General features: G+C 44.2%; 1 protein-coding gene and 1 non-coding gene across 2 annotated transcripts in view; both read right to left on the minus strand.

Moving 5' to 3' along the window:
* Positions 1–26,525, minus strand: part of Vps13d (vacuolar protein sorting 13 homolog D) — a 223,242-nt gene that overhangs the window by 142,808 nt on the left and 53,909 nt on the right. The window contains 10 exon segments of the mRNA XM_052175887.1: positions 599–809; positions 2,668–2,823; positions 6,827–6,960; positions 7,873–8,135; positions 13,882–14,094; positions 15,402–15,514; positions 15,710–15,881; positions 18,856–19,066; positions 21,956–22,178; positions 25,899–26,081. Coding sequence (XP_052031847.1) covers positions 599–809; positions 2,668–2,823; positions 6,827–6,960; positions 7,873–8,135; positions 13,882–14,094; positions 15,402–15,514; positions 15,710–15,881; positions 18,856–19,066; positions 21,956–22,178; positions 25,899–26,081 — 1,879 coding nt within the window.
* On the minus strand, positions 10,543–10,650 carry LOC127682031 (U6 spliceosomal RNA). The gene has a single exon (XR_007977333.1). It is a non-coding gene; the product is annotated as a U6 spliceosomal RNA (small nuclear RNA).

Below are 26,525 nucleotides of genomic sequence, written 5' to 3' on the forward strand. Positions count from 1 at the left end.
GTGCACCTTGGACTTTACTGTCATTCCCTTAGGTTTTGTCATTAAGAGTGGAAGACTATCATTTAGTGGGGACAGCATCGCTTGAGTTTTCAAAGTCTCAATTTTTGAAATTAAACTTGAAAGTAAGCCATACACAACTCCATAAGGAGTGGGAGGGGAAAACCCACCTGTAAGCTGGAGCTTTTGTTTTTTAAATAAAAAACAAACAAAAAAATGTCATATTTATGGCTTACAATTATACTTAATGACAATTAGATTATGAACAATTCAAATGTGCATAAGAAAACTGAAAAAGGCAAAGGGGTCAGGGGATATGACCAGTATGGTGAATAATTTCCAGAACCAGAGAAGCTGAGGCAGGAGGATTGGCATAAGTTTGAGAACAACATGTATCATGCATAATATAGCAAATGCAGAGCCAGCCAGGATGTAGAGTAAACTGAGAGAAAGAGAGAGAGAGAGAGAGAGAGAGAGAGAGAGAGAGAGAGAGAAGGGAAGGAGGAGGAGGAGGGGAATGGAGGGTGGGGATGGGGAGAGGGAGGGAAGGAGGGTGGGAGTATTACTAAGAAGACGGATGGGTTTCCAACTCAACACGTACCCAAGACAGGATCTAAGGTGTGTCTTGCCCCTTCTCTGACGTCCTCTCCTATCCGAGATGCCCCTGGCAGGCTACAGCTGACAGAATCTGCCTCCAAGGCTGTCGAGTCCGGTGCTGCAGCACTAGCTTGCTCTGGGATGGATTTTGCAATGGCAAGAAACAGCTGAACATCATTATAGGAGAGTCTGATATCCAGGGCCTGTAACTGAATCTAATGGAACGTAAAAAAGTAGCGATGGTTTTTAAAGTTGCTTTTGGCTTTGTGCCCACATATCACTCAAACATAATTCCTACTTTATGCTCCAGAAGTCCAGATATCATTACAACCTTCTCATTTAAAAGACTGCAAAGATCTTGAAATTAAGCAAATGATGACAAGGTATCATCTGATGCCATCAGATAAAAGTCATAAAACTGAATGAAATTAAAAACGACATTAAACTAGGATTATTACTAGAGCAATTAATACCACACAAGATAGGACTATAGCTAGCAGTGAGGATCACCTATTGATAACATTTTACTAATCCATTTTACATAGTACCATTACTTTTTTTTTTTAATCTCTGAAATAAACTGATCAACTGTGATGGGTAACTTTGTCAATTTGGCACAACTTTTAATTACCCAGAGAAGAGTCTCAGTGTGGGACTAGCTTATTGTATTGGCCTTTGGACATGTCTTATAGAGTGTGTCTTAAGTTAACTTACATGGAAAGACCCAGCCCACCATGGGTGGCGCCATTCCCTAGGCTGAAGTGCGTGAGAGAAATCAAGCAAGAAAGCAATTATGAATGCTCTCATTTCTCCCTGCCCCCGACTCTGGATAAGCTGTCTGAAGTTTCTGCCTGACCTTTTTACAGTATTAAACTGTAACCTGGAACTGTAAGATGAAATACGCTTTTCTCCTCTAAGTTGCTCTCCATCAGGATATTTTATCACAGCAACAGAACTAAAACTAGAACACCAAAAAAAAAAAAAAAAAAAAACAAAAACAAAAACAAAACAATCTCTTTGCTCCTATATTGCCAGCACTCTGAGATAGAGGTAGGAGAATCAGGAGTTCCAGGGCAGCCTAAGCTACACAGGACCCCATCAATAACATAGTAATAGTAATACATTATTTTTAATAAAAATAACAATGAAAAAAATCTTTTCTTTATTCAAACATAACCTTACTCGGTCAAGTGTGGAGTCACCATTTCTGAAATGCACACCTCCTCAGAGGTAAGCAATACACTCCACTGGTGAAGGCAGCACAGATGCTGCGAGCAGGCAACCCTGAGAAAGGTGCAAAGGTCTGTAAGGAGCCTTATTCACTCACTCAACTTTTTTCTAGTGAGGTGCTGCTGAAACTGAAAAGCAACAAGGCTTCCTCTATTGGCTTCCCATGATCCAAGTGAACTGATTAATCACTGCCCTCTTACGAAAAAATACAGAGTACCTGCCTTAGAGAGATGGCTCAGTGGTTCAGAGCATTTACGGCTCTGCCAGAGCACCTGAGTTCAGTTTCCAGCACCCACACTAGGCAACTCACAACTGCCTATAACTTCAGCTCCTTTTTCTGGTCTCTGAATATTCACACACACATACACACACACACACACACACACACACACACACACACAGGAAATAAAATCTTTAATAGAAAGCAATATCAAGAACGCCCAAGTTTTAACCCTCCCTTGCCTGGCCTCACCTTTGTTTGCTGCTTCCCTGATGGCCTCTCGGTCCCGGTGAGACCTGCTTCTGCCCTAACCCGGCCTCTGGACCTGGAACGCTCTCCTCCTCTGCTGGCTTATATCCTATCTACCCCCGGACTCCTCAGTCCTACAGCACTCACCACAAGGAATAGTCCTACCAGACCGTGTTTTGCTTTCTGTCAACATTTACAGAAATTCAAAATGATACCAGCAATTTAAAGAGTCTTCTACCCTTGTCCATACTATAAGAGCCTAGGTGACATCACATTTATTTTGCATGTACTGAGGTACCTACGACGGTGCCAGACTGAGTGCCTGCACAGGGAACCTACAGTGCATCCATGGATTGGACGTGACCCAGCATTACCTCTAGAATGGGTGGGAAGTCTTCGCTGTTGAACGCATCCATCAGCCCAGAGCTATTCTGGTAAGAAGAGTTCCCTACCAGCTCCACTTGAATTTGAACCGGATCCACAATTGAGAGAGCAGTGTCTTGTTCATTCCCTAGTCGGCATGAAAACACCTGAAAATGAAACATAGTACAACAAGGATTACGGCTTGCCTTGAAGTGAGCTGCCTCAGGAGCAATCAGCCGCTCTCATAGGACCTGCGTCAGCTACTGGAATAAAAGCTGTAGAGACCCAGGGCCGCCATGGAGCCTGTGGCCCAGAGTAGGCTCAGTGGTGCACCTTCAGGAGAGTGTTTCCATTCATCCACAACAGCTTACAGATCTCCTGCCCTCTGAGTCAATAATCCCACTTCTCTCTAGAAACTAGCCTACGGAAATAAAACAAAATACAGAAACTTTCACTAAGGATTGTAATAGTTAAAGAGGGAAAAAGAAAGAGCAGCCAAGGTTGCACCACATCTACTTGGTGAAGCACCTAAAGAAGGGAGTTAAAAGCCAGAGCCCAGGCAACACGCTAACCCTAACCTCAGCCCTTGAGAGACTGAGGCAGGAGGATCACAAGTTTGAAAAGAATGTATAGAAGACTGGTGTGATGGAGCCTTTAATCTCTGCTAAGATCAGCACATCATAAGTAACATAAAAATACAGCCCCCTGGAAATACCACAAAACTAGGCATGGAGACACTTGCCTATAAGGCCACCACATGGAAAGCTGAGCCACAGAGACTATAAACTAAAAGCCAGCCTATGCTACATAGTGGAGCTCTATTTTCAAGTGAACATAAAGACAAGACAGAGCACACCAAAAGCAATAGAAATTATATATTTGACAGGAATTTTCCCTCCTTTCAGAATTTCCTAATTTTAAATAGCATTCATTATCTAAGCCAAGAGAAAAGTGCATAGGCGTTCATCCCATTAGACCTCATGCTCTGTATGCATGCAATATTCTACAATGCTAACAAACAGATGTGCCTCAGGGCAGACAGAAGGAGCTGGGGTGAGGGGCTCCCACCCTGGGGTGAAATCACTGTAGTATTCAAAAGGAGCATGGAGGAAAGTAGGGACCTCATTGAAGCTACTCCTCTCCCGACAAGCCTCACCTTCACGGGCATTTCTTAGCACTAAGGAACCAACTATATTCAAGATTAAGGCATTATACTTCATCAGTTCTCCCCAGTGACCTACCAACTAAAATCTGGTCGTACCACCTAAAAACCTGGGCATCTCAAATATTTTGCCACTTCCTTTTACTGAGATGTTGGGACAGGAAAGTTTTATTTTCCTTTTCTCTTTGGAGGACTTTAGCTATACAAAGCCCAACGGTACTAACTTCTCCTTAATCATCACAACGCCTCACTCAATGCTAGCCTTGTCATGGCCTAGAAAGCAGATGACCTACAAGTCCATGGTCACCTCTGACATCTGAACATACAGTTCCTTGTTCCAAATTGAGCTTTCTTCACCTTACAGAAGCAAGTGGTCAAGGAGCAGATCACCCTCTACCCCTATTTTACTCAGCTGCATCTGAACTCCGAGGGAGGACCATATATGAAATGAGTAAGCAATCAGAAGGGACTCAAAGTTCTATCAGAAGGGCAAGAGGCTGAGCAAATATTCCACTGCATGGCGAGAGGAACAGGTACTAAGACCCCTCAGTTAAGAGCATCCCAAAGATGCCTTCTGCCTTGTCCCCTCTGTTGTCTCGAAACTTAAGAGACAGAGTGAATGCTGCTTAATATTGCATATGACATATCCTGGTAACAAAGGGTACTCAGGTACAAAGTTCTTCCTTCATAATAATCACACCAATGTCAGAGACATGGCTCTTTAGGTCACATATGGCTCTCCAGAGCAGTACTACAGATCATATATTTCTGAAGGGAGAGATACCACATAAAACCCTCACTGCCTTTTCTAAGCAGGCCTGCCCTATCCCAGGGCCACAGATCTTCACAGGACTTTCCTTCACAGTGCGAGGAAAGAGAACTCAAGGCAAGCAGGACCACTGCCTCAGCTGTGCAAATCTGTAATAGTTTTTCTAAGACTTTAGAGGAAAAAATATTCATTTTCCCCTTTCCTTCAGAGACTACACAAAACCAACTGTATCTGGCAATCCATTAATCAATCCCCAACTGGATCTCACTTCTAAATTCTCCATGAGGGATCACAGGGGAGATGTAGTGTAGTAGTGTAAGATGTTAACTTGGCATATGCTAAGGAGCCCTGCGGTACGTGTTTTTCAGCACTGGTAAGAGATATTGCATAAATCCTGGCTTGAGGAGAGAGACATGCGGAGCCAGACCACCCAACAAAGTGCGAATGGGAGTGGGAACCAAGAACGTCTCCCTGACTAATGTCCTGAGAAGGCATGGTACATAAGAAAAAGTCCTGTGTGTTCACAGCCTTGCACTGGAGGAGAGAACCCAGGAGAGTAAGCTACCAGACTGAAGGAGAAAGCAGGAGGCACTTTCTTGAATGATGTTTCTCTAAGAAGAGCTCAGGAGGCCACGATTAATATGAAGGCACAGGTCTACAATCCCTGCTACTCCAGTGGGCAGAGCAGAAGAACTAAAAGCTCAAGGCTAGCATGGGCAACTGGGACAATGAAAACAGAAAAAGACTGAGCTGAATAGGACTGTAACCTACCTCACTTGATAAAGTGCTTGCCTAACATGCACAAGGCCTTAGGTTTACTACAAAGCAAGACACACAGAGATACACACACACTCTCCATTATACATACTATATATCCATATTTTGTATAAATTATATACATATACCATGTGTGTTTAATATATATAAATTATAAACATGCTATATATGTATATCACATATATCTATACACACATATAAATTATATACTATATATCTGTATATAAACTACATATATATTCTATATCATATATATTATATAGATATATATCTATTAAAAACATAGATGTTCCATCCATTTGTCTAAGAATTTCATGAATTCATTGTTTCTAATGGCTGAATAGTACTCCATTGTATAAATATACCACATTTTTTGTATCCATTCCTCCGTTGACACCTGGGTTCTTTCCAGCTTCTGGCTACTACAAATAGGGCTGCTAAGAACATAGTGGAGCATGTGTCCTTATTGCATGCTGGGGAATCCTCTGGGTATATGCCTAGGAGTGGTATATCAGGGTCCTCTGGAAGTGTCATGCCCAGATTTCTGAGGAACCGCCAGACTGATTTCCAAAGTAGTTGTATCATCTTGCAATCCCACCAGCAGTGGAGGAGTATTCCTCTTTCTCCACACCCTTGCCAACACCTGCTGTCTCCTGATTTTTTGACCTTAGCCATTCTGACTGGTGTGATGGAGCTGAAGAACATCATACTAAGTGAAGTAACCCAGTCTCAAAAGATCAATCATGGTATGCACTCACTGATAAGTGGATATTAGCCTAGAAACTTTGAATACCCAAGACATAATCCACATATTAAATGATGTCCAAGAAGAACGGAGGAGTGGTCCCTGGTTCTGGAAAGACTCAGTGCAGCAGTATAGGGGAATACCAGAACAGTGAAGTGGGAAGGGATAGATGGGGGAACAGGGGGAGGGAAGAGGGCTTATGGGACTTTCAGGGAGTAGGGAGCCAGAAAAGGGGAAATCATTTGACATGTAAATAAAGAATATATCGAATAAAAAAAAACATAGATGCACTATGTATCTGTATATAAATTATACTGTATTATATACATGCATACACACTTATAAATTATGTACACTACATATATCCATATATAAATTACAAAGACACAACATACTACATATATTTTATAACTATATATATATATATATATATATGTATATATAGTTATATATTAAACACGCACACACACATATTTATAAAGACAAGTGTTTTGACTCTTTTCTCAGCCCTGCTGACTCAGAAGCTCTGGAGATTGGGACCAGCAAACAGTTTGACATAAAAAGGGAACCGGGTGGGGATGTAGCTTAGTAGTGAAATGCTTGTCTCAGCATTCACAGTGCTCTCAGTTCCATTCCTAGCACTGGAGGATAAGCATTCAGAAGGCAAACAAATACTTTTCCAGATGCTTATCTCTACAGCCCAATATGTAAACTTACCTCAATGCCAAACAAACTTCCTGAAAAGGGGCGATCAACAAAGCGAGGCTTATAGGTGAGCACTGTGGTGCCTTTCAGAATAATGGCATTGGTATCAAAGCAGGACACGTCTTCAACGACCACAAACTCTGTGCCTGCGAAGGAAAGCATTGTCAGTCACGGCAAGCATCACCAACTGTTCCAGCACAAGTGGCACAGTTGTACCGGGTGAGGATACTGACTGTCCAGTCTCCAGGACAGCTCTCAACACCTTGCCTCACTGTCATCCCAGACTCGGAATCTGGAAAGCACAGCTGAGCTAACGGAGCAGGGCCTAGCAGAGGGGATCAGAATTAGCTCCTCTCTTTGACCTGACTGTTCAAGACAGATGGAAAGATGACATCCTAGTCCTTGTGGGAGGCCCAAAAGATACTCCGAGGTTAAGAAGGGTTTCCAAAGCTGGAGAGATGGCTCAAAGGTTAAGAGTATCTTGCTGCTCATTCCCAGCAACCACATGTTGGTTCAGAAACATCTGTAATATGATCTGACTCCCTCTTCTGATGTACATGAAGACAGAGTATTCATATACACAGAATACATGAATAAATAAATTTTAGGAGAAAAAAGGAGCATCCCTTCTCCAAAGGACTTAAATCCAAGCAAGAAGTCAGAAAGTTTGATCGGGCAGCATGGTCGATCACAACAGTCTGGCACAGCTCCTCACGCTGCCCACACAGTGCATACCAGTGATGACCAGCTACCACTGTTCATGAGCGCTGACAGCTTTCTCATCATCAGTGTCTAAAGGACTCACTCATGGGGCAGTGGTGGCGCACGCCTTTGATCCCAGCACTTGGGAGACAGAGGCAGGCAGATTTCTGACTGAGGCCAGCCTGGTCTACAGAGTGAGTTCCAGGGCAGCCAGGGCTATAAAGAGAAACCCTGTCTCGAGAAGAGGGGGAAAAAAAAAGAGGCGTGGCTGGCCCAGGGAAACTAACCTGTAAGACTGGTCTGACCCAACATCCAAATGATCAATCAGCAGTGAAGCACACACTATTATCAATCACCTGTTACATTGACCTTGACCTCCAGGTGCCTCTCACTGGACACGGGGAGGGAAGAGCGCTTGGTGACTACTCCACTCTTAACGGTTTTAGGAACAACAGCAGATTCACTGCTGGCATTGCGGTGGCATGCAGGATTGACATTTTGTTTCTTGATATCACTGGGAGTGTGCAGGAAGTCATGGACCAACAGCAGCCAGTCAAATATGAGAAACACACGGAGATTGTTGAGGACAACTGTGAAACAGGAGGAATCCTTTGTAGATCTACAAAAAAGAAGGCAGAAAAAAAAAAAAACAGAATTGCAAAGAGAAACACATATTTGATCACCGCCTAGTCCTTCCTCAGGCCCAGCAAGTAGCAATTCAGTGTTATTCTTCTGTTTTTATGTTATCCCTGTGTTATCCAAGGTGGCCTCAAATGCCTGGACTCGGTGATGCTTCTGCTTCAGGCTGCTGTGTAGTTGGAAATTCAGGTATGCAGCACAGTGGCAGGCCCCGTTCCAGGGTCTTAACCCACCAGCTTTGAGCTGGAAGCACTCTGAGAACTGCTTTATGAGTCCAGAAAGTATAAGCTTTCTGGAGGTTAGTCATATGGTTTAAGGAATTTATTTGATTTGGTGAGTGTTTTGCCTGCATATATATGTCTGTGCAACATGCACATGCCCAGTACCCATGGAAGTCAGAAGAGGGCGCTGGATCCTCTGAAACTGGAGTTACAGACAGCTGTAAGTCACCATGTGGGTGATGGGAACTGAACCCAGGTCTTCTGCAAGAAGAACAAGTACTCTTAATCAATGAACCAACTGCTAGCCCTTCATTAAAAAAACAAAATAATAATAATAATAATAATAATAACCACGAGTACTATATTTAAGAAGGCAGGGTAGCAGTGTCCTTAACTAAGATGATTCTACAACACGCACTTGGCAGTGTCGACATTATTTGCTGTCTTTAATAATGGTATTTATTATTATTACTACTACTACTACTACTATATTTTTTATTTTCTATATTCTTTGTTTACATTCCAAATGATATCCCCTTTCCCGGTTCCCCCCTCTCCATATGTCCCATAAGCCTTCTTCTCTACACCCATTCTCCAATCACCTCCCTCCTTTTTCTCTGTCCTGGTACTCCCCTACAAAGCTGGATCAAGCCTTTCCTGGATCAGGGCCCTCTCCATACTTCTTCATGGGAGTCATTTGTTATGCTAATTGTGTCCTGGGTTTTCAGAGCTTCTGGGCTAATTAATATCCACTTATTAGTGATTGCATTCCATGTGTATTCTTTGTGATTGGGCTACCTCACTTAGGATGATATTTTCCAGTTCCAACCATTTGCAGAAAAATTTCATAAATTCATTGTTTTTAATTGCTGAGTAGGATTCCATTGTGTAAATATACCACATTTTCTGTATCTATTCCTCCATTGAGGGACATCTGGGTTCTTTCCAGCTTCTGGCTATTATAAATAAGGCTGCTACGAACATAGTGGAGCATGTGTCCTTATTGCATGCTGGATATTCCTCTGGATATATGCCCAGGAGTGGTACAGCAGGGTCCTCAGGAAGTGTCATGTCCAGTTTTCTGACGAACCGCCAAACTGATTTCCAAAGTGGTTGTACCATCTTGCAATCCCACCAGCAGTGGAGGAGTGTTTCTCTTATTCCACATCCTCGCTAACACCTGCTGTCTCCCGAGTTTTTAACCTTAGCCATTCTGACTGGTGTGAGGTGATATATCAGGGTTGTTTTGATTTGCATTTCCCTAATGACTAATGATGTTGACCATTTCTTAAGGTGCTTCTTGGCCATCTGAATTTCTTCAGGTGAAAATTCTTTGTTTAGATCTGCACCCCATTTTTTAATAGGGTTATTTGGTTCCCTGGGTTCTAACTTCTTGAGTTCTTTGTATATATTGGATATTAGCCCTCTATCGGATGTAGGGTTGGTGAAGATCTTTTCCCAATTTCTTGTTTGCCATTTTGTTCTTTTGACAGTGTCCTTTGCCTTACAGAAACTTTGTAATTTTATGAGGTCCCATTTATCAATTCTTGATCTTAGAGCATAAGCTATTGGTGTTCTGTTCAGGAACTTTTCCCCTGTGCCCATGTCCTCACGGGTCTTCCCCAGTTTCTTTTCTATTAGTTTCAGTGTCTGGTTTTACGTGGAGGTCCTTGATCCACTTGGAGTTGAGGGTAGTACAAGGAGATAAGAATGGATCAATTCGCATTCTTCTGCATGCTGACCTCCAGTTGAACCAGCACCATTTGTTGAAAAGGCTATCTTTTTTCCACTGCATGTTTTCAGCTCCTTTGTCGAAGATCAAGTGACCATAGTTGTGTGGATTCATTTCTGGATCTTCAATTCTATTCCATTGGTCTACTTGCCTGTCACTGTGCCAATACCATGCAGTTTTTAACACTATTGCTCTGTAGTATTGCTTGAGGTCTGGGATACTGAATCCCCCTGAAGTTCTTTTACTGTTGAGAATAGTTTTAGCTATCCTGGGTTTTTTGTTATTCCAAATGAATTTGAGAATTGCTTTTTCTAACTCTGTGAAGAACTGAGTTGGGATTTTGATGGGGATTGTGTTGAATCTGTATATTGCTTTTGGCAAGATGGCCATTTTAACTATATTAATCCTGCCAATCCAAGAGCATGGAAGATTTTAAAAATATGGAACGCTTCACAAATTTGCGTGTCATCCTTGTGCAGGGGCCATGCTAATCTTCTCTGTATTGTTCCAATTTTTAGTATATGTTCTGCCGAAGTGAGCACTACTACTACTACTATTAATATTACTATTATTTTATTATTAATTGAGAGGACACAGCTGGCACCTGGTAAGTAAAGCTGAGAAGCTCCTAGCCATGCCACAATGCACAGGACAGACTGATCTGAAATACCAATATGGGATACACAACCCAATCTAACCCAAAAGGCTCAAAATTTGACATGAGAGCCTTTGGGTACTCTTTTCGTTTTGTTGTTATGTGTATGGGTGTTGCCTGTATGTGTGTGTTTGCATTACTTATGTACAGTGCCCAAGGGAGCCAGAAAAGGGTGCTGGTCCCCTGGGATACGATTACTAATGATTGTGAGTCATCACTGGGGTTCTAGGAATGAAACCTGGGCTCTCTGAAAGCAGCCTTAACTGCTGAGGTATCTCTCCCTGGATGTTACTAGAAGAGTTTGACTAGCAAAGCCTATACAAAGTCTCCAAAATGCCAGAAGAAAAAGCCAAACTCTGAGTTGCTTTTGGCCCTTGGCACATCTTTTAAGAATGGCCAACCTACAGGACTGGTCTGAGAAAAGCTGTAGGTCCAGGAGGAAGAGCAGAGGCTTAGACGTCGAGAGACCCGTACTAAAATCACGGACTCTAAATCCATGTCACCCTGGGCGTATCAACCTGTTCCCTCACATATAAAGCAAGAAATACTAACACTGTAGGAGAAAGCACCAGGCACATAGCAGGCACTGCTCAAACACCAGCTTCTGTCCTGATGGGCAGGTCTAGGATTGCTGAGGCTCTCAGAAGCTCAGGACTGCTTCACAAACACCACATTCACCTAAGAGTCTGGCTTCCTTAGCTACAACTAACCTCAGACTCCAATCTTATAACCCGAGAAGAGGACATTGGTCATAGATGGATATAGTAAGCATCCTGGAATAGAAATGGGGCAGAGGGAAAGGCAGGGGACAAGGACTTGTTTTATAGTCTTCAAGGCTCCCAAGAAAGTCTCCCAGGCCTGGTCTGAAGCCACAGTGTCCTCAGGGCAATAGGCAGCTCTGCTATCACACTAGCAGGCAGAGGAAGGGAAGCCAGAAACAGGCTAGTGACAGGTCACAGGGTCTGAAGGCTGAACTTACGGCAAAGACCCTGGCTCTGGCTGCACATTTACTCACCTCCAAGCCTGTTTGGGAAAGGCTGACTTAGGGATGTGCCTAAGGCTGCTTTCTCTAGTCTCATTTTTACTAAGTCTGGCTCTCTGCCTCTAGTTAAAGGGCATGGTGAGACACAGCTCCTTCTCACACACAGCATTTGTCACAGAAACACTCTACCCTTTGTAATGAACAAAAAATGTTGCCCTCCATAAAATTTTTCCAGCCCATTTTGAGCAGAGATTGTCAGAATTCAGTACTAACTGGAAAGTGTGTCGGACTCTGCTTCTGGAAAATATTTCAAGCCTTTAAACACTGTGAAGTGATTTATATTTGACATACAAAATCCCAACAGAAGAACAATTCTTCCTGAAGCAGTTCACTCCTCTCACTAACAAGGGCACTTCTGTTAGCAAGAGCCAAGGTAACAAGTGATTGTTTGGCTGCATGAAATTATATGCCTTTTGTATATCTGCAGAATAATTCTTTGGGTCTCCTGTATATTAAAGCCACGATAAGGGGGATCAAAGAGCTGACTACTTAGGAAGTCAAGATCAATAAGAATAAAGCAAAAACCAAATTATCCCTGTGCAACAGGACCCTCTACACGGAAGCCTTCCCTTCTGAGAAAAATCTTCAAAGAGGCTACTAAACACACCCATCGTATCCCAAGGCTACACTCAGCCACTGACAGAGGCCAGAGGGCCTGAGAGTTAACAGGACTTAGCTTTGATATCAAAGGCCTGGTCTAACTTGTGACTACTAGACTTTTTAAGCTGTGTAACTCTTTTAAGAGTCACTTGGACCTTCTCCAGGTGTCTATCTCTTCAAGTGTAAAAGGGGAGAGAAATTGCCCATGTTTGCAGATCTGGGAGGATTTAACTGGGAGTAGGTAAGGTGCCTGGTCAAGTCAGGGACCATCAGTAAGCCACTAGCATTGCCACTGTTGGGTACACAAGGGCTAAAATATCTCTTTTGCTAGGCTTCCTAAAGGCATATGAGACACCAAGACCGCCTTCCTTCAAAGGCTAAACTCTGAGCAGCACACTGAAATGCCAGCCATGCAAGTACAAGAACCGTCACAAGTCGTAAGAATCTCACACAAGCTATGACAACAGCAAAAGCAGCAGCTTCTGGAGGTGCCAAGTGACTTGTCAGAATGACCCAGCTCTCACCCCTGCCCAAGGATAGAAGCATAGGGTTTTGTGTTAATTTTAGTTCATTCCATAAAAGAGGAAAGTCAATCTCAAAGCTCAACAAGGATGCATTGCTATGAAGAGGAAGACTGTCTTGAGGATAAGGTCTGTCTGATTCTAGACCATCTTCCCTCCCCTCTCTGCCCCACAGCCAGACAAGAATAAATAATGTTCAGATCAAAACCACCCTTCTTTCATGCAGACCAAAAGGTTTTTTGGCTTAGGTTTTTCCTTAAACTCACATAATTTCTTCCTTCCCCAAGCCACTTTACAAATTAAAGCTTACAAGGAGGTTGATTTTGGGGCTCTGGCTCAATGCCAAACTCCTTTTTTTTCTTTTTCTTTTTGTTTTTTTAAAGCAACAGAGACATCTTTTGGTGACTCCATAATACTGCAAGCGAGCAGGGACTGTTAACACAGCATAGTGCTGGTGAGTGCTGGTGAGTGCTGGTGAGTGCTGGTGAGCGCTGGTGAGCGCTGGTGAGCGCTGGTGAGTGCTGGTGAGTGCTGGTGAGCGCTGGTGAGTGCTGGTGAGCGCTGGTGAGCGCTGGTGAGTGCTGGTGAGCGCTGGTGAGTGCTGGTGAGTGCTGGTGAGTGCTGGTGAGTGCTGGTGAGCGCTGGTGAGTGCTGGTGAGTGCTGGTGAGCCTCTGCCTGCCTATCTTCAGTTTCTCTTTAATGTTGTAAAGCCACAGGGACTTGGCCATGAAAGGAAATATCACCATAAGGAAAGGCAGAGTTGGGGAGCCGAATGTGGGGATAATCCCAGCACTGGGGAAATGGGGGCAGGAAAGAAACCCTGGGCTACATAGTAAACTACATAGTCAAACTACACTGGGCCACACAGTGAGACCCATCCGGGGCTGAGGGGCACAGGGCAGAGGACAGCACAGACAGACAAGGGAAGGCAGACCTGGCATCTGCCTCCACTACCTGAAATGCAGTTCAATCTGAATGGAGCCCTGGGTGGCGCTGCTGCTCTTGGAGGGCTGAAAGATACAGTTGAACACATTGGTCACGCCATGGCTGGGCTTCTGCCCCGAACAGCGGGTGTCAAAGGCCATCATAGAATGGGAAACCAAGTTAATGGACTTGGTCTGATTGGAAAAACTCTCATAGAGCAGCTTACATTTCTTAAAGTCAAATCTGAAAGGGAAGAAAGCAAAGGAGAAGTTAAACACAATCCTACCTTATGAAATGAAGTCCAAGTGTGGAACAAGAGTGACGTCATGAGTGCACCAGAGCACCATTCAATCTGACCCTGACCTGGGTTTCTTCACAGGGCACTCAAAATGCCATCAGTGGCACTGTGCCTTAAACCTTTCCGATCGCAGAGAGATTATATCCACAGGAACGCATGAGGAATAATAATATACCCAATCTATTATATCCTTAATGATTTACCACCCCATGTCCCATCCTAAGCTAACAAAGTCATGTGTTAAATCCTAATCCCCAATGACTATCCAGGATCTCTTTTGACCATCATCTGTGAAATTATAGTTTGCCTGAGGCTTCTCTCTCCAGTCAGCAGGCACATCTGTGTAAGATCACTACAGCTCTCTGGAACAACATCCTACTCTGCACTCAGGGAAACAAGAAAACTGACCCATCAATAGGAAGTGCATCCAGACCCACAGTCTTTTTTGGAAAAAGAGAAAGTTACAGAGAGCGATTAGGAGTTGCTCAGAACCATTATAATACACACAGAATCATTCTGCATTGAAAAACTCAAGGCACAAATCAAAAGAGTAACTGGCCCCCAAGAATGCTGGTTCACCGTGGCATGACTCCCCTCAGCTGATCTGGGAACAGGCCACACAAGCTTTGAACAGAAAGACATAAGTCAGAGTGCTTCAGACAGGCCATACTAGCCTTGACACCCCATTTTGAAATGTGACCCAGTTTTCCAGCCATATAACCTAGGGCTAATAAAACAAATAAATAAATACAAAAATGAAACAACAACAGCAATCTATCAAGAAAACTAGAGCATTAGCTGCCCCACTTAGAGGACAAGGGAGAGCTTTCACAGTAAAAATACAATGCACGCTTCAAAATCCCACTCTGAAGTCCTACAACCACAGATTTCAACTAGCCACACACTCCCATAAAGGAAGCAGTTGCTATGTTGCTTCTAGAGGTTTGCAAGTGGAGAGCTCTGCCCAGTGCTGCCAATTTTCAAAACAGTTCTCATTCATATTCTCTATCTGTTTATCTATATCCGTCTGAATTCTCTTTTTAAAACATTGACCCACGAGGCAGTCACCAGTGGCACTCTGCCCACAACTATGTCAAAGCTGCATAGACAGGGCGCAAGGCCCCACTTCTTCACGCTAGTGGGACCATGCTCCAGCACCAAGTGCTCCCTGAGGCGATTCCAGAGCTCTTTGCTTTTCAATCCGCCCTGTACATGGGCACACTGCTCCCACTAGAGTTAAGCGAAGACTTACCTGGCTAGGGAACCAGTGCCTCCTTTCCCTTTCGGATCCTTGAGCTCCAGACTCACGTTCACCATATCGATGAGGAAGCACATGCAAGTGTACACTTCTCCACTCAGCACAGTCTGTGAATGGAAAGTGCTGGTCAGCCCTGCAGTGATGGTGCCAACCTGAAAATGGCCCCAAGATAAAGAAATCTAGTCCACCGGCTGTCCCACCACTTCACCCTTAGGCTCCCTGCAGTCTTGGAGGAATAACCACATAGGTGACCATCAGCCAGGACTACAAGCTTGGAAGAGCATGCTGTCGGTCTCACTCACGTGAATCCTTGGATCCTGCAGATCGTAAGGCCGCATGAAGTCTTCTATGGGCTCTCCCAGGTTGTTCTCTAGCAAGCCTCGGATCAGCTTGTATTTACACAGATCCAGGGAGCAGTGCACAGAGGACAGACTGCCATGGACAGATATGTCTGCAACAGTGTGGCTTATTTCTCTATGAGGAAAAAAAAAGAGACCATGCTCACAAATAAGTCACTAACTGCCTTGGCACAGCACAGCCAAATGTAAGGCTATAATGTGGCTACCTACATTATCAACCAGTTAATCTCAAACTTCCAATGGCAAAAAAATAGTCATGTGTCTCTCATTGTGCAAGGTATTGTGACTGCCATGCTTTAACTACAGAGAGGGTTTTAGCTCCCAAATATGCAAGGAGAAAATTCCTCAAATCTAATGAGCTGGGGATACAGCTCAGTAAAACCTGTCTAGTACACATGGGCCCAGGTTTCCGTCCTGAGCACACCAAATAAGTATATGCAAGTATGTGCGTGTGTGTGCATGTGTGTGTGTATGTGCGCAGCGTGCACGCGCGCACATACACGTACATGCACACAAATATAAGCATATACAAACAAATACATATGAGCTAATGAATGTTTTCTTTATTTTATATATATGGCTGTTGTACCTGCATGGTGTTTACATACCACATGTGTGCAGTGCCTATAGAGGTCAGAGGGGATTGTATGTATATAACCCCTGGGTGTGGACTTATAGGTGGTTTTCAGCTACCATGCAGGTGCTGGAAACTGAACCCAGAGTCTCTACAAGAGCAACCATTGCATAAGTGCTGAGCTTTGTCTCTAGACACACGTTTTTAGTTTTTGTTTTTTACTTTTTGAGACAATCTTTTTTTTTTTTTTTTTTTTTTGGATTTGGATTTTTCGAGACAGGGTTTCTCTGTGTAGCTCTGGCTATCCTGGAACTTACTCTGTAGACCAGGCTGGCCTCGAACTCAGAAATCCGCCTGCCTCTGCCTCCCAGAGTGCTGGGATTACAGGCGTGCGCCACCACCGCCTGGCTTTTTTGAGATAATCTTAACTACAGCCCATTCTGAACTGGAACTCATACTGATCCTCCTACTTCAGCCTCCTGAAGATTGGGATTACAGGCATAACCAGGCATAACTAGTCTAGGAACAAGAAAAATCTCAAAAGACTCAGATAGCTTAAACTTTCCAGTTGGGGAAACTGCAATGACCAAATGCCCAGTTCTGATCTCCAGCTCCCCAAAAAGAAAGAAGCCTTTCCTCCTGCGCCCTCCTGGGGGCAGGGCGGGAGAACAACACTCATTAGAAGAACACCTGACAGATTTCTAGGAAGACTTGGAGTGAGACTGAAGACGATCAGGGCTCCAGGGCACACATGCTCATGCTAGGACTAAAGAGCTCTCTGCTTCCCACGGCCGCACCAGGCAACCTGAGTCCTCAGACACCATGCCTGAACACAGGAACGCAAGGGCTGGGCTTAGAGTGGAAAATGTACATAGCTATATTTAAAGAAAAATACAGAAAGGGAGAGACGGAGGGACGGAGGGACAGAGGGAAGAAGGAAGGAAGGAAGGAAGGAAGGAAGGAAGGAAGGAAGGAAGGAAGGAAGGAAGGAAGGAAGGAAGGAAGAAAAAAGACAGACAGACCTGTTCTGAGGCGGGAATACAGCTTGATGTTAGGATATTTGCCTAGCATATACTGTGACTCTAAGTTTTGACACTCAGAACTGCCAAAAATAAATACATTTGACTTGCCTGCAAAAAAACAAAACAAAACAAAACAAAAACAACTTCTATAAGATAGTGTGTTTTGTATTGTTTTGATTAATGAATTGTGGGGGGGGCGGGGTAAGAGGCATGCATGCTGAGATGCTGAGTGCAGGTATCCCAGGAGGCCAGAGGCATGGGATCCTCTGACGCTGGAGTCACAGAAGGTTATAAGCCACCTGATCCAGGTGCTAAGAACTGAGCTCAGGTCCTTTCTTAACCACTGAAACAGCTCTCTCGTCCCACAATAGAGTTTAAGCAGAATAATAATGCAATCAACAGTGGGCAGCAGGGAAGCCTACCAAGTGGTGCGCTCATGGGTGAGGAGCAGACAGCACATCTGCGGGCGGGCTCTTGCTGAGCTACAGAGCCTTGCCACCCCACACAGCACACAGGAAGTGGGAGAAGTTTACAGAAGTGGAGGACAAAAAAAGTACTTTTTAAAAACCATTGCTTACAAAGAAAACCAAGAGTTCAATTTCTAAATAAGAAGTTCTTAGGATGGCCAAGCCAGGCTAGCCAAATAGAGCTCATGCCAACCATTACTGGACAGCATCCAGGGAGCTCTGGAATAACAGGTTCCAGTGAGAGAAACACCCCAGTGAGCTATACTGTAGCAGTCACTGGAAGAGAAATGGAAAATGGCATGAAGTTGAGTTGCTCTAACATAGAGACGGAAAAGGGGCTAAGAAGCCCCAGCCAGATAAAGAGGTTATTTTTCAAAGTGTCCCCCATTGCAAGTATCTTTGTTTGGGATTTGTTTATAAACTTTCTTTTGTGTGTGCACGTGTGTGCATGTGAGTGCAGCTGTTCATGGAAGCCATAAGAGGACTTCTACATTAGGGTAACTACAAGGTGAACTGGGCCAGACCCCTTAGTCTTTCAGTGGGTTTTCTTGTGTGGGAGGAGCAAATTTGCACTTGGGCTGCTATGCAAAGAGAACAGACTCCAGGGGATGAGCAGTAGCAGGCCCAGAGTCTACTGCACTTGGAACACTTATTCCAAATGTCTGTCTTTTCCAGATCCTTTGATGCCCTCTTCCTCCCTATCACCATCAAAATCCATGCTAATTGCCAACATTTTCCTCTTTGTCCCCAAGGCAGGGTTGTATCATCTTGCAACACAGTCCCTGAATCAAACACTAAAAGTTATCTACCCACCTTGACTTTGTCCATCAACAACATGCAATCCCTGTGACAATATCAGTTTCTCTTCTGTCACAGAAGCCCTTGTGAATGGCACATTAGTTAATTGAGTAAGGACTCAATTAACATTCACGAAGTAAAGGAGTGTGCTTCTCCTGACTTACCTTACAGCACTTATTTCCAAGCTGCTAAGATTCAACTAACATGATATTCACACAGAACACTTACTTGTCCAAATTCCTCTCCACCTGCAATGTCAGCCTGCAAGGTTCAGTTAAGAGACTTCCTCCTGTCTGTCGCACAAAATAGGAAGGGAAGATCAGGTCCCCACTACTGTTTTCCAAGGCTTTAGAGCCCTCTCTGGGGTGTCTCTCTGCAGCAAAGATGTCCATGTCCTGGAGATCAACAACAATGCAATCCAGCAGGCAGACATGGTCTTCTACAAGGACCCAAGGAAAAAAGGAGTAAGGACAAAAGTAGCAAGCAGAAGGGCTGGGCAAACTCAAGGACCAAGGCCACTTCATTCCGTCTTCGAGAACCAGAACCAGCTCTGCACTGCGCAGAAGCCTAGCTTACCAGGGTCCCAACGATAGCCTCTAGAGACCCCTGCCCTGGGCAGTGTCAGGTCCACATATCCTACTGCCCTCCCTCAACACCAGGCCATGATTCTCTTTTCAAACACATATTATATAACAGGCAGTGGTGGTGCAAACCTGTAATCTCAGTACTCTGGGAGGCAAAGGCAGGCGGATTTCTGAGTTCAAGGCCAGCCTGGTCTACGAGTGAGTTCCAGGACAGCCAGAGCTATACAGAGAAATCCTGTCTCGAAAAAAAACCAAATCCAAAAATACCAAAAACCCAAAAACAAAACAAAACAAAACAAAAACAAAACAAACAAACAAACAACAAAAAAAAAAAACCCACCACATACTACCACTGATCAACCCAAACTACCTTCACCCTTGCCCGCAAAGTATCTTCCAGTATACCTTCATACTTCCACTGTGGCCGTCATAAAGCCATTCTTTCCACACAATACCTGGATGGAAAAGTAACAGACTAAAATGTTCTCTTCCTTTGGAAACTTCAGTAGCTACATTTAATCCAAAAACCGTGCAAAACTCTCTGCAAATGCCTGGGAGGCACTACCTAAGCCCATAGCCCACTTTTCTGACCTTGTCTAAGCCATCATCCCATTTGATCTCCAAACCCTGGGCATCTTCCAAAACACTGCACTCTCTGCCTCTTCGGCAGCCTCATCAGTACCATCACCTTGCCACCTCTATCGGGTCCTCAATTTTCTTCTCTTTCCCATAACATATGCTATAATCTATCAATCAATATTTATGCTTGTCTAATATCTACCATCTTGAACTATATCTAATACCCAGATGTCTAGGATCTTTCTCCTGTAAGCACCACACTGGGGGAAGGAAGCAAACCTAACGTACTGGGGACAGTACGTAAACACCTAGCCTTACGCAGGGGCTTCATAAACAGTTCGTGAATGGACAATTGCACTAATGAATATGTAAAACTTATCAGGGCTGGGCTGATGTGTGAGAGAGGCGCAGAATGGCAATGCCATGGCCTCAGAGGGGCCTCAGGGAGCAGCTGTGGAAGTGGAGACTGTGAAAACCACAGCCTTCATCAAAGACCAAGTACCACGCTGATAAGCAAATTTTATTTAAAAAACATCAGCTAAAAAAAAACAAAAAACAAAAAATAGAAAAATAAAAAACATCAGCTAGATAGGAGAAATGATGCTGGAAGAGATGTCTTCCTATAAGATACTCCAAATCTCTTTGTGTATGTTCGTCCATGTTCACATGTGTGTACATATGTGTGCAGTATCCATGCACATTCACTTGTATGTAGAGGTCAGAGGTCAATGACCTGTGCCATCTTCTTTAATTGTTCTATACCTTATTTTTTGAGGAAGGTCTCTCACTCAACCTGGAGCTTGCCAATTCAGCTAGACCAACAGCTGGCCAACAAGCTCCAGGGATCCCCTGACTCCACCTTCCCAGTGCTGGTCTTACAGGCATGTGCCACTTCACCCAGTTTTGTTGTTGTTATTAACATGGGTGCTGAGAATTAAACTGCAGTCCTCATTTTTTTGGGCCAGTACTTTACTGACTGGGCCATCTCCCTACCCCCTCTAAGTCTCTTCTTACAGAAATCTACCTACATGTCAGTCTGGCTGCATGCCTAATTGCCCCTGTCTTAAACCATGTACAGACTGGCGCATGGCACCCCTCCAAGTACCACACCACCTATCAGGGTTCAGGGACAGAGTCACATCAGTCAACCATGCTCTTCCAAAATTCATTGTCCAGCTCTCCCACTTGCCAGCCACATGACAAGCCAAATTATATCATCTGTCTAAACCTTTGCCCCTTTCTCTGTGAGGGGAGATAAATCTTGAGCAGGATGGCACAAAGGTAAGTCCATACAAACACAGCGTCAGGTTCATGGGTGTGTCCAAGAAAATGCGACAGTGAGTACAGCCTTTAGTCTCTGTGCTTGCACCTCTAGTCGTGTGAGGTCCTAAGGGAGTCTACCAATCCTTGGGCAGATCTAGCAGAAGAGGCTGCCATTCTTCACTGTCCGTACTGCAACAGCATTGAGCTCATCCCTGCCGCCCTTACACACGCCTCCTTCCCAACCCAGGTCCACCATAGCATGATAAAACTCCAGAGCCCAGAGTAAAACAAGGTTCAGAATGACTGATTCTTACACATTAGGACAGGCTTAGAATGACTGGTTCTTACATTCAGAAGAAGGGCACAGGCACAATCCCAACCCCTGAAAGGCAAAGGCAAGCTAAAGAGGTCAAGATAGCCTAGGCTACATCCAGAGCTATGTCCCAAAAGCCCAAAGAGAAAAAAAGAAATCCAAAACAGGAGCATTCGTAGAAGGAAGATTTCGTAGTTCTCTGTCCTTACACCCTACACCTCCCTGGCACTAAGTTTAATGTCTTGTTTTGGAGAACTTAAGATTGCCATGTAAGGACAGGCTCTGGCTAACAGCTCATGAGGTCACCGGACTAACTGAGCTATCACCATCTACTGGAAACCATCTGTACCCGAATCAGTCCCACAGACAACCGAAAACCTCTTTATTTCAATTGCATCTTCTAATTTCAATCTACTTTAGGAGTTACAGGAGACTAAACCCGCCTAAGACACTCATGCCCCGAAAGCAGCATATGATCTTCACACAGATGCAGATGCTGTCTCCTGTCAGCCTTCACACTCTCAATGTGCTCCCCATAGCTCCTTGAAAGGGCTTCAGGGCAGGGCCCTGCTCTTTCCTCTTCTCTTACCTGGACTGCTGGAACTTTGGGTAACAGGTGGCACAGCCTGCTGCCCACGCTGCTTGATGGAGGCACTGGGCACGAAGTCACTCTTCAAGCTGCCAAGGCCCACTCCTGCAGGAGGCATCATGAACAGGCCCTGTACCTGGGGCCCCTTGGGGTCCTCGGTGCTTGTCATCTTCTTCACACTGTGCTTTGGTGTACCTGTTGGAGATGCTGAAGGGACGGATTCCTAGAAGGAACAAAAGAAAACTAGAATGCAGAGAGGAGGGGGGAACAATACCTTCAACTAGCTCAGAAATTATATCCTAGTCCCTAGGTTCTCAAAGACCCTAGAGACAAGAAAATGAGGGCCATGACACCACCACACACAAATATCTGCAAAAATGTTACCAAAGATTCCATACCTGCTGAGAACTACAGCAACATCACAAGAAGACAGTCTTTGGCTCAAGAACAAATTCCAATTTCTGTCAAAGTCAACCAAAGCAAATCTCCCAGCCATATAATATATTTACTGCTGGGGGGGGAGGGGGGAGGAGGGCTTACTGTAATTAAAAAAAAAAAACCATGTATCTAGGCGACTATAGGTGTGCCTCGGGTATTAGAGTGCTTCCCCAGCTTGCTAGAAGCCCTGGGTCCAATTCCTAGCACCAAATAAACTGGATGTTGTGGCACACGCCTGTAATCCCAAGTGGACATGGAGGAATCAGAGGCTCAAGATTATCCTCGATTACACATCAAGTTCGAAACCAGCCTGGGATTCAAACAAAAAGTATCTAATGGTAATATGACTGCAGTAAAATTAGGCCCCAAGAAGACATTTATGCTTTCTTATCTCTCCAAATGCATTTCCATTTCCCAGCTCAGTAACCACAGAAATGAAACAAAAGGCAAACAAAAGAGGCTAGCCACCCATGTCAGATCTGCTCAGACAGAGTAAAGGCAACCCTGGGACTCTTGTGAAAAGACAGGCCACTTTCCCACTGAAGACTTGGGCTGATTGTAAGTGGAAAAGCAGATTCCACAGAGTGAACTAGCCACTGGTGTCTTCATCTCCCCTCAGAGCCCTGTTTGTGTGTGGCTTCTGCATCCTGGGACAGCTCCTTCTCACCCATCGCAGGTCCCTCCCCGGAGCATGGAAAGCACGGCTCTCTGGTGCCGCAGCAAGGCTGACTCCTCAGCTTTGGTAAAGTTGAAAAGCCAGTCTCCACTTTCTGACCAGTAATCACAACTATCAGTAATGCAAACTTCCTGCATTTTTCTAAGGAGCATTACTAGGTAAATGCTATCATTTAAATGTTTCCACAGTAAAACTGCCCTGGTACCATATACTTAAACTCCAGAGAGTTTGTTACTCTTTTATTTGACTCACTTCTACATCCTCTCTGCAGTTAGTTTAAATAAATCAATAGCTTGAGGAGATCGACCCAAAGGCTTTGAATGACTCTGACTTAGAAATTATGGTTTAAGCAAAAGCTATGGTTGAGAAAAAGAAAAGGCAAACACAGGCCAGAATGCAAACATGTCCTCAGTAAAACAGGTTTTAGAGAAAACCACCCCACATGCAGGAGCCATAAAACCTGGGGGCACAGGGCGCCAGTGCTCCAGGCATCTCCGTGTGCCAGGTCCAGAGTATTTGCTGTTCTTGGGCCACTGGACGTTGTAGGAGACACACCCCACATGGGCAAGAACATCAACAGGCAGGTGTAAACGCAGAGCATAAGAGAAAAGTGTCAACTCAGAAACCATCCATGACCATCACCAGTTAGAGGAGTTCAACTGCAGGCTAGGTGTACCAGATCACAGGGATCTAGACAGAAGACACACTCCACACAGCCTTATGGAATTCCACTGAACAACCACAGCAGCTGTAACACAGCAGCTTTCCTGGGATTTCTGAATATAAAATGAGGTCATTCAAGAAGTCATTTAGCCAGGACTAAAACGTCTTTTAATACAGGCCTCAAGAAAGGCTTTTCATACAGGTAAGAAGTAACTCCCCTAAAGCAACCACAAAAAAAGTAATATAGCAGGCTTTGTGTACAGAAAAGTATTTCAAAGGGTCAGCATTTGCTGGCCTCATTTTGTTTTCAGTATATGAATGTGAACCGACTACTGAATCCCATAAAGTTTTTATTTTATTCAGAATAACCAAAAGAGATGGGGAAGGGAACCACATTATACCTTGAAGAAAAGGCAATCTTTGTAGGTACTGCCACCTAAAATCAAATCCTCAAAAACAAAGACAGGAAAGTTTTAAAATCTGTTAAAATTAAAATTGTGCTGCTATTTAGCTTAACAAAAAAATTGAATCTTTTTGTAAAAATGTCTTGCATGTTTGGCAATTCTTTACCCCCTAGCCAACTTTAGAGCACACTGTCAGCCCATATACAGACATATGTGGCACAGAAAATGAGCTCATTCCCTTTTCTGGGAGGGGAGAGAAAGAAAACACTGCTGCAGAACTAGATTACCATTTCTGATTGGTTTACCCCCTGCCTCACACATTTAGTGTGACTTCAAAATAAAGATATATTACTGACACATTCCAAAGAACTGTCAATTCCTGTCACATTCCCTATACCGCCAGTGAGGGAGAGGAACTAGAGACAAAACACAGTCATAAAGAGCTCCTTGATAAAGCGCGCACACTGAACTACAGCTGCCAAATGTGCACAAGTGTACACCAGAGAAGGCGAGACTCTAATGCATGCAAAACAGGTCCCAGTGCCCGGTCCTGGGACAGCCTTGTTCATTTCCAGCTCTGTGATGAGCTGGTGAACCTGCTTCCCCTGAGCTCTACCGGCTCTTATAGCAACTTCCTGGATCTGAGGGAGGGGATTGTGCGAGCCCCTACTCTGTTGCTGGTTAGTCAGAAACGAGAGACACGTGGACCTGTGCCAGAAGTGCTATGAAGAAACAGGGTGTCTTTATATGGCAGAGAATTTAGCACCAAATGACATTCAATGGGAGTCCAACAATGATCGGCTCTTCACTGCTGTCTTCGTTGTTCTGAAAAGCTTACGATCACATTTTATCTCAACTCCTCAACAGACAGGCACCGCTGGTGAGGGTCCCGGGAAGTGCTATAGCCACACACAAAAGATGAGTTTGTACTGGATAAGCAGAGCACACGAAGGCTGGAGACTAGCAAGGAAGGGGAGAGCATGCCCTGAGAATGACTGACAGCATCTCTGCTATGCAGAAATGTCGCTCAGCCTCCCACAAGGCAGAAACCAGCGAGGGATCCCCAGAGCCTCCAAGCTCAGCACTGGAGCTCCCTGCCCGCTCATGCTCAGTCCTAGCCTTCCCAAACACAGAGTGAAAATGCTGGCAAACCTCATGCTGACCCTACACACCTCCAAACATGGTAAGAAACCAATGCTGGGCCATCTTAAAATGCAGAGGCCATGATCTAACATTTTACCACTAAGATATTAAGTGTCTTCAGATAAAAATAGGACCAAGTCATGAAAACAGCTCATCTAGAAAGGAATGCCTTTTAGAAAAATTTACTATTGCAGTGTAAGCACAAGATGTGCGGGTGTGAGTTGGGGTACGTGTGAGCATCTGAAAATAATTTTGGGGGTCCGTTCTCGACTTCTACTATAGTTCCAGGGACTGAACTCAGGTGGTCAGGCTTGGGGACAAGTGGTTTTTTTACCCCCTGAGTCATCTCACCAGCCCAGAAAACTTTTATGCATGTAGAGCACTGTGACAGAGAGAAGGCTGGTCCCAAATGGATGTTGACCCAAACAAGTTAATTACACTTAATGAGGATTACAACTTAACACTATTTCAGTTGAAAGGGTTATTGAAATGTCAATAAAATGCTAAAGAAATCTCCCAGCCACAGGACCTCAGAAGCCCCTGTGCTATAGACTGGGGATTTTTCAATTCATATTCAAATGAGAATTAAACTAAACAGACACAGCCGCTGGTGGCTCACCTTATCCTGTAAGGAGAAAGTCCCAGGACAACCAGCAAAGAGAAACTTGTTCTTCACTTTCAACCTGCCCAGATTTGCTACTATCAGATTATTTGATCTGGAACTTTCTGGGATGAGAAGCACAGGGGCACCGGCCTCGATATCCAGAAGAATCCGCGAGCAGCGCTGTGCCTGGTCGCGCACCTGGGAAGAAAGGAAAGTATCTGGAGGCTCAGCTAATTCTCCAGTTTTATAAAGGACATGCAGAGTCCAAAAAACGTTCACCAATGTACAGAGCAAATGAAGACCATGAGAGCTTATGTGTGTCACCAAAGTAAATTAGAATCAGAAACAAACTGATAATGCAAAGTTCTCAAATATTTGGAAATTATATTTCATTCTTCTAAGTAACCTACAGATTAGAGAATAAATCATAAAAAATTAGAAAATAATTTTAACATGTAAACCAAGGTAACAAGTACTCTCACTATCTCAGCACCCTCACTGAGGGTGCTGAGCTGCTTTTTCCTTTTGTTCTTTCTGGTTGGTTGGTTGGATTGGGTTTTTTTCTTTTTGTTTTGTTTTTTCAAGACAGGTTTCTGTGTGGCCCTAACTGTCCTAGAACTTGCTCTGTAAACCAGGTTGACC

This window comes from Apodemus sylvaticus, chromosome 3 (genome assembly GCF_947179515.1).
Source record: "Apodemus sylvaticus chromosome 3, mApoSyl1.1, whole genome shotgun sequence".
Taxonomy (NCBI): domain Eukaryota; kingdom Metazoa; phylum Chordata; class Mammalia; order Rodentia; family Muridae; genus Apodemus; species Apodemus sylvaticus.